General features: G+C 42.8%; 2 protein-coding genes across 2 annotated transcripts in view; one reads left to right on the top strand and one right to left on the bottom strand.

The window, feature by feature from the left end:
* NCOR1 (nuclear receptor corepressor 1) overlaps nucleotides 1-14403 on the bottom strand; it is a 70688-nt gene extending 56285 nt beyond the window's left edge. The window contains exon 1 of the mRNA XM_074160919.1: nucleotides 14275-14403. The gene's annotated coding sequence lies outside the window, so the exon portion shown is untranslated. The remainder of the gene's footprint in view (nucleotides 1-14274) is intronic.
* A 1925-nt stretch (nucleotides 14404-16328) lies between these two features.
* The window catches only part of PIGL (phosphatidylinositol glycan anchor biosynthesis class L), a 61867-nt gene continuing 59799 nt past the window's right edge, over nucleotides 16329-18396 (top strand). Inside the window, exon 1 of the mRNA XM_074160556.1 lies at nucleotides 16329-16608. Within this exon, the coding sequence (XP_074016657.1) occupies nucleotides 16329-16608 (280 nt within the window). The remainder of the gene's footprint in view (nucleotides 16609-18396) is intronic.

Below are 18396 nucleotides of genomic sequence, written 5' to 3' on the forward strand. Positions count from 1 at the left end.
ATAAGCACTGAAGTACCAGATGTACTCACAATACATTACAGCCATAGTCACCTAAGCAAAACAACCATTACCAGTAAAAGCTTTTTCCTGATGTATTTATTTAATAGGTTACTCTAGTCTGAAACATGTTAACGGGTCTTAAATGGGCTCAAAATGAGACATGTCAGCATTGTCTACACAAAGATTTGAGGATTATATTTTCAGAATACATCAATTTACCAGTTACCAGTTGAATTAGGAGGATTTTAAAATAAAAGTAGGTCACTTTAAATAGATGTTAAAGAGGTTACCATAGTCTATAGATGGACTCTTTATTTACAGTAAATTTCTTTAGCACAACGTGAAGTTCACTTTCATTTCTTCTACAGAGTTTTTTGATTTTGTGAACTGTTTCTTACTTTCAGATTCAGATAGTCTTAGGGCTGCTTTACTCAATGCCACCTACAGTTCATTAAACCACAGTGTATTAGTCAAGCCCTAAAACACCACCTACCATCTAACAGCAGCTTGACAAGAGTAGTTAGTAAAAAAAGGTAGTCACAAAAAAAAAACAACACACCACTATTTCAATTGACAGCATAGTTTGTCTCATACAGGATGCCAGAAACTGAGTATACTATGAAGCCTAAAAACAATCCTGTTTGGTTGACATTTAATGACTACTTTGCCTCTACTGTATCATCTGGCTACAGATTTACAGTGAGCACTGAAATGCATACTGATCTGGGGAAGATTTTAAATACCAAAAAAATCCAGCCAAGTTCACTAACGAAGTCTGAGCACCTATGAAGCTGTGTAAGTTTCAGCCGCTGAAGATCAGAAAACTGATTAAAACACTGCACCCATCAGTGCTTTGAGCAGGTAAATTATGGCTCTAACCAAAAAAAATTTTAAACAGAAGATATTTCTCTCTGATAGCTCAAAAGATGTAATCCTTGGATCCTACATATTAAATATAGAATTCTATCAGACCTGTAGCAAATTCTCAGCCTCTGGTCCAGAGCCTAGCAGACATATCAGACCTTCAAATAAAGTAACTGTTGATCCCCACCTAGATGGCTTCATTTCAAAGCACATTAATCTGCAGCCTTTCACAAACATCACATGTAAAGTTATACTTCTGAACCCCATTTTCCATTAACAGTCAATAGACAAAATCAGCTCAGGAAAGGATCAGGCACAGCAAGCAATACAAACAGATCTTAAACTTTATCTGACATATTTTACCATTCCTGTTCTGGTTGGAGTTCCCCTCCCCCGCCCCCATCAAACAAAGTTAGTTCTACATATTGGACTATCAGAATAATGAGTGAAATTTAGATTTACCTCTTAAACCTGACTTTCAGATATGAAAAATTAAAGAAAACTACAATTTCTCTTTCAAAGCAATACTACAGATCACTAGTTATGTGCTTTATAGTATCTATATATCCATTATAGTACCGTAATTCATATCCAAGTGACAAGTTCTAACAAAGAATTCCTCGCCATTAACATTTATTATACTTTGTTCATACTGCATTCATTAGAGTACATCTTTACCAGCTATGCGATGGTCTAATAGGTCTGAGTCACATCCTTTCCATTTCATCAAGAAACAGTGTCAGAAAGCAAGCCGTTTTAGCTAACATACATTGTACTGCTTAGTTACAAGGTATAGTATCTGAACACTCAAATGTATTCCTAAATCCAAGCTACAGCAAAAAACACTTTTTCTCTCTCAAATTTCATGCAAGTCCATGTAAAACGATGGCATACAGCTAATTGCCAGCTCAATCAAATCTTTACTAATGTGATAACTGCTCCCATCACAGGCTGGGGAAAATATATTATGAAACAAACAACAGGTTCCATGGTGTAAGGATGCTCAAACAGTTTATGGGTACAAAAGTATAAATGTTAGTTTGATGAATCGCTGATGCCCTAATTTGAGCTCCCTCACCAGCTTTGTATCTTCATGTGCAGTCTTCATAAATATGCAGAAGGTAACTAATTGGATTTTACAAATATGTATGTCTGCTACACCTTAAAAACTTTGGTGAGGAATAAATATTGGAAAAAATATTGGATCTGACCAAAGCTCCTTTAGCCCAGAGTGCTGTGGCCAAAGATGGCCAGCAGCAGGGATTTAGGGAGCACATACCAGTACTTTCCCAACAAACTCTCCAGCCTTCTAGTGGCTCCCTGGGACACTCCCTGAGGCTCAGGGATTCCTTGAGTCAGAGCCTTTCTCTTTAAGATTTCTTAATGGCTTTCTCTTCCATCAGTTTGTCCAGCTCTTTTATGAACTAATATAAACTCCCACCATTCAAAACTGCTTGTTACAAGAACTTCTACAGTTTAGTGGCATTTCGCATGAGAAACCACCAGATTTTTTTCACTTCAGACCTGCTACCTTTCTTTAATATCTCTAGTGTTGGCATCGGAACAGACCAAACATCTACTTCCTGCTCTTTTTTTACCCATTGCACACATGATTCTGTAGACTTCTATCATATCCCTTCAGCCATATCTTTTCCATACTGAAGAATCCTAGTCTACTTGGCTGGTTTTTGTCAACCACTTCCAAGCCATCTCTAGCTCTGTGATGCCAATTTTGTGGCACAGGGAGCCAGAATTCACACCAGATTCTGCAAAAGTATCAATATTCATCCTGTTCTTATTCTCCTCTGTTACATGCTGACCACAGTCTGGCAAAACTGAAGAATCTGGGGATGCAGAGGAGATCAGGGGAGAAACCACTTGAAAATCACATCTGAATATAGGGCAACTACTGCATGATTCAAAGTCCTTTCTAGTTCCTCTCTGTCAAGTTACACCTTCTCCTTATTTTCTCAATATTCAGTCAAACCCACAAGTTGATCATTAACTCAAGCGCTGAAAGTTCAATCCATGCTCACTTTGTATGATGCTATAAAGGCTATTTCCCCATTCACAAGAACTTTAGTGTACAGATTGTTAGGTTTGTGATAGGACTGTTAGTCTTGAAATCTTCACTGATATAGAAGAATCTTTCTCAACCAAGAGCAATGAGAGGTCCCGACCGTCTCTCCAGATTCTGTGCTACACATGGAAAGATGAGGGGGAAGAAAGGGGCACAGCGCACAAGCATGAACATCCTTCATCCATCCGACAATGTTAACTCAAACCCCTTATCTCACAATCTATGTTTTACATAATACATATGAAAATATTCATCCTAATGGCCTTCCTACTGAGAACTGCAAGTATGATCATGTTCGCAGCACCATAATTAAAAAAAAAAAGATTAAACAGTGAAGAGCTGCCAACAGAGGAAAGGAACAGAAACAGCATTAGAGGCCGTAACTGTGGTCAATAAAAGAGGTGGGATGTGAAAAGAGGGAAAAAAAGAAAAAATGAAGTTATCAATGGTGGAGGTGCATTCTTCTCCTCCCTGAGGGAACTGACAGAACAGCAGGAGAAGATAAGGGCAGTAACAGTAGAGGAAAATACATGGTTACATATTGACAATTACAAGGGAGGGAGGGAGGGAACTAAAGGATGGAGATTCTGCACAGGATCTCATTTATTTCAATACAAAACCACCACCGTAGTACAAGAAGATGTAAAATGACACTGAAGTACATTTCCTTCCTCTCTTAAGCCTCCTTTTCTTGTTACAGACATTTATATATGCCCGCACACCCTCCTAATTTGATCTCTCCACAAGCCCTACAGACCCCACGTTATCTCCCAGTCTCCTCGAGTACAAGCTTGTTTACACTGCCACATTGGGGGGGGGGGGAAGGAGGGAAGAAGTTTTTCCCAATATTTGCCTATAGAACTACCACCAATATTCTGCTCATCTATCCCTGTCTTACTACATTAATTCTGCAATTGTGGAAATAAGTACTTGACTTCAACTCTTATTTCTCTGCAGGCAACCTTATGACCATTCCTCTAAAAGTATCTGCCTCTCGCTTCAGCATCTGCTCGCATGTATCCAGCAAACACAAATTATTCTTCATTAATCTGTTTCTTGGTCAGTGAGGGCAACGACAGCTTCCTGCTGTAACCTCTCCAAGTTCCATACGTTCAGATTATGTTTAAATACAGCAGTCTTTTTGCATAAAATTGTAACTGTGTGCGTAGACTGTAAACAATCTCATCCGGGCTTTCCTCGCTGCTGTATCCTTCCATTAGTCATGACAAACTTCGTCTTGCTTCAGTCAAATCCAATCAGAATCCTCCTGTAAAGCTCCTTGCTATTAACTCTCTCTGCCTCCCCGATCCTTCCGCTGGTTCCCTCTTCTCTGCCAGAACAGAGGCTGCTCATCTTCATTTTCAACACCCTTGACAAATCACAATATACGAGAAATCAGCTTCCAACTCTGCGCAGTCAATGACAGCAAGATTCTATTTTTCAGGCAAGTATTTTCATACCTTCTCATGTTATTCTGAAAATTTCAGACGTTTCTCCTACAAACATTTACAAGAACTGTTACAGACTTTGGAATTCTGACTTAAATGTCTCACAAAGGTAAGTTAGGTCGTGAATACTTTCATACAGCTGCCAACCAGGCTGGTAAATTGTCTGTCTCGCTGAATACTGACAATTAGAGGGGGCAGAATTTTTCTTGTTCTGTACTTCAGAACCCAGTCCCTTCTGCTGTACTGTCCCACTTCACTGGCATTCCCACATGCTACGGTAAAACATACAAGGGATGGGGAAACCCAGCAGCGTCAAATACATAATATTAAGAAAAAAAAAAAAAAAGAAAAAAGAAAAAACCCACAACTGTTAAGTCTGCAGATACCCAGCTGAGAAAAAGCAGTGACAAGAATAACAGTTTCAGGAACCATGAAGAGATACTCAGCCCTGTGTTACTTTGAGCTTCTCGGGCGAAGAAATGATTTAACAATGTTTATTTCTAAAGGTATGACAATATTTTTCTCTTTGGCCAGCTCAAACTACTGAACAGATCTGGTTCAGACTTCCCCTTAAAAACTACTGTTTGCACTTACGTTTGTAAGATGTGGAGAATTCTGAGTAAGTTACAAATAACTTAGAACTGGATATTACAATGGCAACAGTCATAGCACAATTTCAGATCTGGTTTCTATGAGGGAATACTAATTAGAATGGTGTCTCTTCAACTCCAGATTTCAAAATGCTTCAGAAAAAAGCAGAAGTACGTACCATCTTCAGTAGACACATGGGAAAATGAGTAACAGAAAGGTTAAGAAATCTATCAAAGACTACCCAGGAAATAGTCAGTGACGAAATCGGAAATAAGACTCAAGTCTTGCAGCGCTTTAAGCTGGCAAAAGCCAGCCCTGCCAGAGAAAAGGACTTCTTCACTTGGGAAAATACAGCAGGTTAAAAACTGTGACTATTTTTAGCAGGCCAGTTCCCCAAAACCGCTCAACGCGTGGCCACACGAATGTTTACGCCAGCAGAAGGGAAGGGGTCAAGAGGCCAGAGGGACGTCGGGAGTCACCTTCTCCCTGTCCGTGGGACCACAGCCCCGTGTGTGGCAGTAGCCTGTCCCCTACTCTGCCCTTCACCTTCCTGGATAAAAGACCAGTCTCATGGGGGAGACTCAATTTTTCTTCGCATATACGAGACAAGCCAACACTTTTGCATCTAGAGTAATTTTCATGCCATCTTGAAGTACTTAACCAACGTTTGCTAATTAAATTCCAGATCCTTTTGGGAATTTTCCTCATCTTGTTTTTGAGCAAACTAAGATATAAAGAGTGCAAAGAATTAGATTACAGTCACATAAGGCTTAAACGGAGTTGGGGGATTTTGGTTTTAAATCAGCAGCCTCAGTTAGTTGAGCTGTGATGTAACCAACCTACGGCTGAATAAGGAAGGCTCTGCCTTATGCAGGGGATCTACAATGAATCACAAAATTAATTCAGGGATATTTATTCAAAGTTTACTCTGGCGAGAAACGAAGAGCGAAGGGACTGTGTGAGCAGTGGTTAGAAAGGCTTTATCCAAAGCGTGATAACAACACTGGCGAATAATTCTTTCTGTGATTTCACTTTATAAAAACGTAATGAAACAATCTCGTGGAAAAAACCAAACCAAAACAGGGCGTATTTAAGGGCCAGTCTATTAAACCACAATAACTAGATTCCATGAATTACAGACCTTTTTCTGTACCTTCAAGACACAGCCCTCCAACTCACATACAATAACCCAAAATTACAAGTTGAGAGTCACTAAGTAAAACTCTTCAAGTATATTACTAGATTTGCAAAACAAATCTTCCTAGTGGTATTTTTATTTTGTCAGATAATCATAACCGTGTTCAAACGCTCAAGCAAAAACATCAAATTTGCATCCGGGGGACATGCCACACACAAGAAAATACTAACAAGTACATTTCTGGCAGATTGCTAAAAATAGGTTAATGGGTCCAACCTCCATATAAGAAGTTATTTATTCAAACTAACAGGCACAGTAAAAGGCTAAGCATTAATTACCATCTAAAACTCCAATGCTCAGAACGTTAACAGTACCGTTACAACCTAGCACTGACTTAGCAATCTAAAAGTCTTAACTAAAAAAGCACTAGACGCTTCAAGGGCGGTAATTAGTCCTTCAGTCACTGCCTTAATGTCCAATTAACAGCATAGTCTTATGACGGTTACTCAGAAAAACAACAATGAAAAAAATTTAGTGACAAAGAAAAGAAGTTTGGGTTCAAACTGATCTATGTTAACTGTTCAAGTCTGAGTACACAAAGTTCTGCAAAGTATTGCAGAATGGAATGGGATGGTAAGCAAGAAAATTAGCTACAGGACCATTAGATAGGACAATGCTAAAAGACATAGGGTTTTCACTCAAGAACCTACCAGGAGGTTGATGCCTGAGGAGATCTGAGATAATTTTGTGCTTTTAAACAAGAGTTGAAGGAAGTGTTTTCCAGCTACAATATACAAGCTCACATGTGTGCTTGTATGAAAATTTGTTGTACATACCCTCCAAAAGGTGAAAGATTCCTTGCATGGTACAAGCAAAAAATGTTAATAGATCAACACCGAAATTAAAGACAATTAAAGTAGAAGTTAGTTAAATACGTTCCAGAATAGCCTGCTTCCCAGTTTTGCAGAACAGACATCACCCTCAAAGCCCAGGACCTCTTCCACAACTTCTTCAATCTTTTTCCACTCAGTTTTATGTTGCAGAATACTCTGAAGCTCATAGTGAAATCATATGGGCATATGCTATTAGAATGAATAGAAACAATGCACGTATTTTCTCCAAGTTGAGAACTAACTGCTGAATTTTCCATGACAATTCCACATGTGCAGATGCCTTTTCTTCTTGTCAGAGACATTTAAAATATACCATAAATTCCTGAGAACTTTATCTTATGTAGTTGCACTCGCTCCACTCATGAAGTTATTGATGTAAAAATTGTTATTTCTACCCCTACTAGAAATACAGTAAAAAAATTAACATCTATAAGGCCATGTTTTACTAGCAACACTAAATAACATTATCTCCATTAATTATAACGTCATATGAATCAAGCCATAAATACAGCAATGGGGGTATTTGAAAAAAGATGCTAGGAAAAGCCCACACATCTGAATGTGACCCTTCTCACAGCCTGAAATTTCCACTAACATACAACATTGTCTTATTTCTGAATGTCCAAAGCATTAACTCTCAATTATGTTATACAGTGTCTGACTCATATTCTAGATGACATGGAAGCACGATATACTTTAATTTAGCCAATTACAGAAGTGACAGAAGTCAAGGAACATTACAGCAGTCCATTCAAAATGTCACATTTATTCTATACTAGTATGACTTTTCCATCTGCATCAAGATAGCTAAAAAATTAAAATAGGATTTTATACTTAAAATTTTAATAGAAAAAGATTTTCCATTAAGAGACTACCAACTCTGTAAAGTACTTAAGTAATAGCTTTTGGAACATTAAATATTAATTAAGTATTAAAAGAGTACTTAAAATGATTTTTGTTGCCATTCCAAAAGGTGAACGTTGGTTGAATACTTGAATATGCAATTTACAACCAAACCGTTGCCAAATCCCAGGATCACATTGTTATACTTCATCTTTAAATAACAGTTTCTCTCTCTCCTGCTAGGTAACTACAAATACAAATAGAATTTGTGCTCTACCAAAATGAGGTCGATCAAATTCAGCTGACAAGATACTCTTCTCCAGGAAATTCTATTTTAATCTCTCCTGTAATTTATGAGCTTAAAGAAAAGTTGCTCATACGTGATATCAAGACCCAGGCCATACACAACTTTGGCATACTATATGGAGGATCATAACAGGAAAAACTAAGACTACATTAACACCTTAGAAAGTTTCTAATCAGCTACCCACTTGTCTCACAAAAAAGAACAGGAAAAAAAAAAAAAAAAAGAGGGGTGCTGAGCACATACATTTCAAATAGGAGCACGTATTTTCAGCATCCACTTACCAGCTAGCACACTAACACACTGGGGTACAGAGAATCCCTGAGGAAGGAAACCTCCTCTTCTGAGTTTTATCAGGGAATAGCACTTACTGACTCTGAAGGAACCTACCCAGAGCTCTTCTGCCAAGGAGGGTGATGACAACACCAAAACTATCTGAAAGAGGTAGGTGAAAGTCCTCCATTCAAAAATGGAAATGAAGGATGCAGATATTTCGTTGACTAGAAGTACCACTAGCAATGATTTAAACCAAAGGGTACAAACCTTAAAAGTTCTTTTGGTTTTAAAAGTATATCATAGAAAAGTAGACAGTCTGTATTCTAAAGAAATTTAAAACATATTTTGGTTTTCCTAGCAGCAGCAGATTCTCATTCCTGGCTGTCCCAAGATAGCAAATAGCATGCAGTTCATGTACACCACAGATAACTTTCATGAGCCAAAGACCAGAACCAAAACTACAGAATTGAACGTCCAAAGCAAACCCTACAAAGTCCAAACACTGCACCGATAAGGTCTCTCATTCACAAGTGGAGACAGCTTTTTTCTGAGGTGACTGGGGTTGGGAACCGGTACAGTTATGTGCCTTACCCCTTTTGAAAGATCCCATCCCTGCCACAGGGGTAATTCAACTGGTTATGAAACATCAACCGAAGCATTCAAACTTCACCCACAAAACTGTAAGGTGAAACAAAAACCAACCCAAGCATCCTCCAAGGTACCAGTCTGCAGCGTGCAAGAGGTTCAAGAGATGCTATGCAAACAGCGGTGATAAGAACTACAACAGCCTTCCTCAGCAAGTCATGCTCACTCACGAGTCAGGGCCCAACAACTCACTGAATTTACTCAAATTCACCTATTTCTTCCCAAACTTTATATATATCATACACCATGCATTAAATATTATTTCAAAACAACAATTTTTTCTTCTCCATCCAGCACAGGCACTTTAAAAACAGCTACTGCACATGAATTTAACCCTCCACTGTTAATCCATCTGTAGGTAAAACTGCTTTTGACATCATCTAATATGCAAGAAATTACAGTTTAAAGTTTCCAGCTTCTTCTTGTAGTTCATTCATTATCAAAACCGTATCTGTAGCGGCAGCTTTTTTAAGCAACTATGGTTTGGAAGAGGAAATATAACTTGACTAATGCATACGGACTAAACCCATAGCTCCACAAACTATGAGGTATTGTAAGAAAAACCACATACTATAAAGGGGGTTCAGGACAACCTAAGTATCAGCCTCATCAACATCCTCAGTTGACTGGGTTCAGATATAATCAAGTCTAGATTTTAGCTAAATATATAATAAAGTTAAAATAAGAAAATTTTTTTACTGTACATAAGAGCAATGCCTAGGTCTATTCAGATACTCCACAGGAAATGCACCAGGGCCTTCCGGAAACAAAGTTTATCGTTACTACATTTATGAGTAAGTTTGAGATGTTCTGCTTCACAGGGAATGCAGCAATATATAAAAATATAACTCCAACTGAGACTGACACAAAAGCCTCTAGGTCACAGAAAAAGACAAAGAATGAAAGATAGCTTAAACTACAAAAGGTATAAGTAAACCTTTATAGCTGTGGGGGGAAAAAAAAAACAAACCTAAACAAAAAAGCAACAGAACTTCAAGGTTCTAGATGTACAAAAATCTGATCTTTGAGACCACAGTGAAACATCAGCAGCTATAGAAATAATGGCTATAATAGAACAGGTAAGTGATCACATTTATTAAGAAAAGCTTTGGGAATAAGATTCCAAGAAAGCTAAACCATGAAATTACACCAATTATATTTGAATTCCCCTTTCAGACACCTCTTCTCTGTCAATACAGCATTTCAGACAGCATAAGAACAGAAACAAGTTGAAGAATACAAAACTGAGACAAATACAGTGGATAACCAAGAATATAGAATTTTTTTGATATAAACTAATTCATCTCTCCCTCCCTGCAAAGGACTATTGATGAGGTGAAGAATACAGCTGAACTGCAATAATATACCTACCTAGTTTGCCGAACAGCACTTGAACTTGTAATGAACTTATATGGGCTTAACTTTCTAACATTGACAAACAGGACAGGAATCAGTAGGTTTCCTAGTTGATTTATACTCACATTTGTTAGACACCTTCCCTGAAACGTTAATGTATTTTGATCCATTTAGGAGAGCATCCACTTCCCAAAGCAGCCCCGGGTTCTGCCCAGGAACCCCCCAGCAATGGCCCAGCAGAGGTTTCATGTGGGGCATAGGGCCTGTGCCCCGCAGCCGGGGAAGGCAACTGTGGCTCTTTTCAACCCTTGACGGGACTCTGACTCCATGAAGACTACAAAGAGAATTAACCAAATGCACTTTCCCTGCAGCATAGCATGAGGCACAACTGAACATATGGCACGAGAGGAGGTATTAAAAGCGACATCATACTAGTTTAACATATTTTATACCTTCCTTCTTCCTTTTTCATTTACAGGTGTTCTTTCCCTCACTATCTTTGCAAAGGTATTTTCATTTTCAATTTTACCCAAGGCTAGTTGCTCAACACGCAGAGAATTTTTAAGTCCTGGTCAACAGTTTGTCCAGGTAATCTGTCTGCATAACAATTTCATTTCTGATTTTTTTACTGCTGAGCGTTATGAACAATAGGATTTTTCAGAGATAGCTGATCCATCTTTGCACCAATATTGTATCTTAATTTTGCAATAGCCTTTGTAAACGTAAGCAGGTGAAGTCACTGAATTCAAAATCACATAGACCAACATCATCCTGAAGCATGAAGAAAAAAAACCTGCATGTCAAATCCGTCTGGGAGTGGCAACACTACACGAGTGGTTTAGACGAAGCTATTCAAGGACATAGAAATCTCTCTTAGGATACTGGGAGGAAACATAGCTCCAAGGTAAGACTCAGCTTTCTGTACGCTCCCCAACTAACTGAACTTAAGCCCCAGTAGGCTCAGACTGTGGTAGTCATTTAACAGATGGTGGATAAACACTGCACTAGCAGGGAAGAGGAAGGGAACATCACAAAACATCATTACTGGATGGAGAATCATTGAAGGAAAGAGAAACTAAAATGGGAGATCTATTCAGCACGTTCCTGGCTATTTGCATAATTTAGAAATAGCACAAAGCAAATATTTACAGACAGCAGTCCTGCACAGGTCAGAATTTTTATCTGGAACATTACAGTAGAGAAACAAGGTAACACGTTCAGTTAATAGCCTGGCACCCAAAACACTGATCCAGATTTGAGTAAAGAACACAAATGACTTGAGGAGTTCAAGACTGGCATCCAGGAAATGTTTGTTTGCATTATGAAACCACTGTCTGGTTATTAGTCTGTTCGTGAGATTGTACTGTGTTGCAGTGCACCTGCACAAGGCACAGATCCCTTCCAGCTTAAACAATTGTTAAAATCTTAAATTTAAGTAGCTGGACACACTAGAACTCCAAATTGTACTTTTGATCACGCAAGAAAACCTTCATTAAAACCATTTTCTAGGCAAGCATAAAAGAGGAGGAATAAAATACTTGACCAAAAATTTGGCTGAGAACTTTGAAAAAGTAAATTAAATGCCAATATTAGGAACATAATCCAGAAAAAAAAAAAAAAAATTATTTTTCTCTAGTACAGAAGACTTGTGCAGTCACTTTTATGCATTTAACCATAGTTGAAGCAGGGTCAGCTTCCTCTCCCCGTGAGCATCTCTCACTCATGCTGTAACTGAGAAATTAAATAGCTCGGAAGATGCAGTTAGAGAATGACAAGAAACGTGAAGGGGACTAAAGGGAGGAAACTGAAAGGAAGCTTTAGAGTCTGTCCTTACTTTTACCACGGTTTTTGAGGGTTTTCTAGATGCCTTTACATCACAATGAAAAACACATACACCCAGAAAGAGCAACTAAAATGAGTGGCTGTAGGAGATAAATTGTATTTTAAGTAAATCAGCAGCAGCACAATGTAGAAAAGTGAATATACTCCAATTTTGTGCATGTAATTTCAATCTGGAGAATTACTTCTAATTGATTCATACAATAAGTAACAAGCTAGAGATAAGTAACATTTGTGGGAGCAACACTTGTAATATCCTATTACATTAAAAAATACATGTTATAACTCTTACAAAGAATATTCCAAAATGCTGCTCTTTCCCATGTTCCAGTAACAAGTTTAAGTATTTTAGCATCCAATATCAAACAGTATATTTCAAATAGGCAAATTTTACTGCACATAAAGCACAACAGAACTTTTTTCCCTTAGCAGCCTATACTGTTAGCCTATACTTGTATAGCCTATACTATACAAGAAAAGCGATGTCAAGAAAAAATTAACCACGCTTTCGCAAAAAGGGTCACTGTAGTTGGCTTGTTTCCTCTGAACTTTTGAATCCTTGGGATAAGCACGAAGGTCTCTCATCCCCCAACACAAGACACTAGATTTCAGCTAGCTAGAAATCCACTTCAAATATTGCATACTTCCTTTACAAATGTCAAGGTTGTTTAGTTAATCAGGAATAACAACATTCTGCAGAATAAAATTCCAGTGCAAAATTGCAACAGATCTGTACAGTCCTTATGTGCAGTGACACAACGCTATGTGTCCACTTATTCAGGCACTTAAGCTGTGTCCATGGCCATCCTACTTGCCACAATAATAATGTTTTTTATAACAGCACTGAATTTTTTCCCCCTCAAATCATATGGCCTAGGATAAAAATCCCTACCTGAGCTCTAGCAGTTCATAATTATAGTACTATATCTGAAATTACTGCACAATACAACAATGCTGCCACAAAACCAAGTATTCAGAACTAGACATCCCCTTCTCGTTGTAGTAAGTTGTCCTTTTTTTCTTTTTAATTCTTAGGTTACACCATTATTTAGAGACATGAAAAGTAAAACACTTGTTAAGACCATATCTGTGAAACAAGAAGAAACAGGTTTTGGGCAATAATATATCGTTCAGGCTACCTACTTACTTACTTGAGCCTGCCTAACACTAACAGCACACACACCCATCTAGAATCTTGTCTAACTGCAACCAACTTGATACCCTCAGTTTTTTTAAGTACTGAAAAATCAGCACGTACGAAGTTCTTCACCATCAAGTCAACATAATTCTAGAAAAAGCCACTTCCATTGTGCCCTCCAGCAGCCCCGAGATGACAGAAGCTGGGGGTGTTTACAGGTCCTAAATGAATAATTCAGCATCAGCAACAACTCGCCACCACTGACAACCTCAACGTGGGGCTGGAGCAGGCGGCCACGATGCACCTCCAACACTCGAGCTTTGGAAGCAGGACATCTTCAGGCACCAACGCACTCCTGGCCCAGCGTCCAAGTGACCGATTTTGAAGAACTAGCCCTTTTTAATTTTTTTTTTTTTTTTTTTTTTTTAAACTTGCACTTCTACCTACAGGACAGGGATGAACACCCAACACACTGATGCTCTGGGATTTCTCCAAAAACTTCCCCGCAGGGGCCATCTCTCACGGCCACCCCCCGCCCCACCGTCCCCTCCCGCACACCAACAGCTTAAATGGAGCAAAACCCCCCTCGCGGGCACCGGGCACCCCCCGCCCCGGCCCACACCTAACCCGCCCACCTCCCCACCACAGGCGGCTCCCCCAAGGATCCCCCCCCGGCTCCCCCAGGGACAAGAGCGGTTCTCTCCCCCGTGGGGAGGGAGGAGGAAGGGATGGCCAGGGCCCCCGCCTCTTCCCCCTCCTCCTCCTCCTCCTCCTCCTCACAGCGGAGGCGCTAGGCCCCGCTGCCCCCCCTGGCCGCGCCGCTCCCCCCGCGCCGCCTCACCGGGCCCCCTGCCCTTACCGACGGCGCGGCGCTGAGGCGGCCCGGGCGGCAGGCTTCGGCGGGGCTGGACGGGCGCGGCGTCTCACCTCAACCTCAGCGCCACCGCCACCGCCATCTTGCCTCCCCTCCCCCGGCTCGGTGGGCTCCGCCCCCTCTCGCCAGGTCCTGGCAGCTACCGAACAAACGGCCGTGCAGCGGCTCGGTGGTTTCTACCGGCCGCGGCGGCTCGCTCTTTCCTCCCGCCATGCCGGTTACGGCGTTGCCCAGGCAGCGCCAGCCCGCGAGAAGCCGCGGGAGGACTCGGCAGTGAAAGGACGGGCCGCTATGCTCCTTCCAGGACCCGCTGGCCGGTGCGGCGGGGAAGGATTCCCTCTCCCTCCCCCTCCCCGCTGAGGGGGCTTGGGGCGGGGGGGGGGGGGGCGGCCGCCATGAGGCGAGCGCGGGGCGCGGCGGCGCTGAGGCGAGCGGGTCCCGTCACCGCCGGCAGCGGCTCCTGAGGGGTCCGGCCCGGCGGCTCTCCCGGTGATGCTACTGACCGGAGAGGGTGGGAGAAGCGCACCGCCTCGTTCTCCCTCACCGCAAATCGATATAAATTAATAATAACTGATAACGGGATGCGGGCGCCTCAGAGCCGGGGGGGGGCGGGAAGCCGCCCCGGGCCCAGCCGTCCCCGCGCTGCGGCCCCTCCTCAGGCTCCGCCAGGGCCCCGCGCTGTCCTGACATCGTGCCTCTAGCGAGGAACGGCTTCCGAAACGTGGGAGAGGTGTAAAATCTCAAATGGCTTCTTATCCCCCGCCCTCAATGAGTATGTAAATCCTTCCCTGCTTTTTCAATAAGGTATTTCGAATCTGCGTGGCGTTTTACCTGCAAACGTGTCATTCCAGGTGTGCTAAGATCACAAGTGAATCTTACCGGGTTTACTATGTGAAGGAAAAAAAAAAAAAAAAAAAATTAGACAAGATTATATTACCTCATTGGTATTACCATTTCCATTAAATACGAGAAGTCATATCCCACGTTTGCGGGATGTGTGTCCCCCCAATTATTTATTCAGACCAATAAAGCAGGGGCTTACCCTGTGGCAAACAGGATTACTTTATAAACCATGGGCTGTACAGGAATGTCGCTATTACAGTAGCTGAGTTCTGCTCTTAAGCGCTACCTCAAGGTGAGGGGACACCTCTCCAGGCTGAAGCATTTGCAGTTGTATCATCTAAGGCCGGTGACCACCTCTATTCACTTGGAAGTTAAAGCGTCCAAATAAAAAGTCTGTGAAGACAGGTCAGGCGAACGTTTTGTGAGGTGTTAGCTGCTCTTCAGATATTGAATTCCTCTGAATTGCTTTCCTTATTTTATTCTTTAAACCTACCCAGCTAACACGCTCCGCCATTGCTGACCCAATACTTGTCTTCCATATTGCCTGTTTGTCTCGAAAAGCAAAGTTTCCAAGCCATCGTGTATCCGATTGCCTTTTTCATGTTTATTTTACTACTTCCTGTCTCCTTGTGCTCTGCAGCCCTCTCCAATGGTTGACTTCACTCCTAAGACGTACCCAAATGTGGTTTTTCCCTTGCAGCCACCCCTGGGACAGCCGGCCAGACGTGCGGACAGCGGAACGGGTCTGAAGATAAGCTCCTCTTGCCCTGCTTTTGAGGTTTCCCTTAACCAGTGTCTCTTCCACAGTAGCACAGCACGGGGATAAAAGGTACTACGCGCTGAAAAGCTCAACTTTTGTCACTGTTAGTTATTATTTCTGAACGCAGAGGCAGGGTCAGCTGTGGTGCACGGCAGGGCCCGGGCAATGAAGGCTTGTCCCCAGGGGAACGGCCCCCGTCTGCACCCCGGCTGAGACCCTGCCGGGGCAGCGCGGCGGGAGGCCTCCTCCCGGTGTGCCCCTCCTCCTGGGCAGCCCTGGGGAAGCGGAGCCGGGGCACGTTTCCGCGACAGCGGCGGAGCGGCCCCGCCCGGAGGCGGGGACGAGACGGGAGGGATGAGAGGGGGACCCTTTCGTGCCCCGGAACCTTCCTGCCGCCCCTCTCGTTTCCGGCCGGAACCGCGCAGCGCCGGTCGCCATGGCAGCGGAGCCGTGGGGCTGGGGGCCGGCGGCGCTCGCGCTGCTGCTCGTGCTGCTGCTCGGCGGCGCGCGCTGCCTGCGGCGCCGTTACGCGGCCGCGGGGGCTCGCGCCGCCCTGAGGGAGAGGGCGGGGACGGCGGCGGCGGAGGCGCGGGCGGGCGGCGTCCGCGCGCTGCTGGTGACGGCGCATCCTGATGACGAAGCGATGTTCTTCGCCCCCACGGTGTTGGGTCTGGGCAGGGATGGCGCCCGCCCCGCCGTGCTGTGCTGCTCCCCAGGTGAGGGGGGGACGCGCCGGGAACGGCGGGGCACCCGCCCCTCCGAGCTGCTGCTGCTGCCGCCGCCCCTCGAGGCCAGGCTTCCCGACCGTGACGTCATGGGGAGGCCGCCATGATGTCTCCCCATGTGCGGCCTCTTGCTGTGACATCACCCCCGGGCTGTGATGACGTGTCAGTGTCTCTGAGCAGCAAGGGATGGCTGTGTATCATGGGGCAACCCCACGCGGCTGTGGTGCTGCGTGTGATGCCACACGTGATGTCATTGCTGTGCTGAACCCCACGGCCTGCTAGGCCTGTGCTGCCGTGGACAGCGTGGCACCCCTGGGAAATACTCGTGCAGTGGCGGAGGTGCCGTGCCATCCATCTGCAGTTCTTGGCATTGCTCTGGGTTGTGGCCTGCTGGCGTGACACCCTGTGTGCAGGCAGTTTTGGGTCAGAATGTTACTTTCCGCAGAGTTTCATTTTTCAGTAGCAAAATGTCCCCCTCTATCCAACCCTTGTGCAGAGGTTTGACAATCCAGTCTCCTGTTGCAGCACTGAGGTACTTTCAAACTGCGCGGAAGCATCAGTAAGTGGTGAAAAGGCGCTGTTCAGCACAGCCTTTCTGCATCTGTATATAATTCTGTCATCTTGTAGAGGACTTGCTTGGATAATCCAGTTTTAATGTCATAATGATACATTCACTGTAACACATCTAAAAATAATGATTGCATAACAATCCAATCGTGGAAAAATAGGCCTGAAGGGAACCTGAGGTCGTGTTGTCCATCAGTCGACCCGAAGGCAGCATCAGTGTGTCTTCATTTGTCAGAACAAATGTCTGAGTTTGCTCTTCAGGACCTCCAGGGAGGTTCCTCAGCCTGTGTGGTCTGTGTCAGTGCTGCATTAGCTTTTCTTCAAATCACTTTTTCCTAAATCATTGGTGTAATTTAAGCTTGTTTGTTTATTTTTGCTATCTGCCATGAGCATGGAAATCAGAGCATCCCTTTCTAGTAGCCTCTTAATATTTTAAGACTGTTAGTTGCCTGTTCTGTCTTATCTTCTCCAGACTAAACAACCCAATTTCTTGCAGTCTTTCCTCATATATCATGTTTTCTAAACCTGTGATCATTCTCATCGCTTTCCTTTGGACTCTTCCAGTTGGTTCACATCTTTTTTGAAGGGCAGTGATCAAAAACTGGAAGCAGTACGCAATACTTTCTGGGACTGAATAGGACAGAAAGATTCTCACAAGCTCCACTGTTTCCCAGGACAAGGATTTTTCACAGCAAATGACACTCTTGTGTTCTTCTCGTGATTTACTAAAGCTCCAGATCTATTATTTTTTTTCTGCAGAACTGACACCTAATCAGTTATTACATTGTTCAGGTTTTTGTGCATAAGAAACAACCTCATTTAATGGATCTTCCAGATTCCATACTACAATGCCAGAGTCCACGAGCCTGCAGTGAGAACTAAAGATTTTTTTCTTGTTATGTTGAGTATCTTAGGATACAAACATTTGCATCCTACACTGACAGCTACTTACGTTTACGAAAGCGGCCCTCTCTCTTTTTGAAAGCTCCAGCTAGTTCACTGCCAATTTTTCTGTTCTTTGTTTTCAAATCTCTCTGTCATAACAGACCATCTAGGTGAGAAGACACAGATTAAGCGTTTGTTGAAGTCCGGTGGTGTATTTGCTTTACGGACCATTCTATACCTCCCATTCAAGATTTAGTGCAGAGCTTTCAGTTGTCTTTGCTGAGGGACAAAGGTCTGTCGATCCCATTGGCTTTTTCACAGCTCTGG

Source organism: Numenius arquata, chromosome 18, assembly GCF_964106895.1.
Source record: "Numenius arquata chromosome 18, bNumArq3.hap1.1, whole genome shotgun sequence".
Taxonomy (NCBI): Eukaryota; Metazoa; Chordata; class Aves; order Charadriiformes; family Scolopacidae; genus Numenius; species Numenius arquata.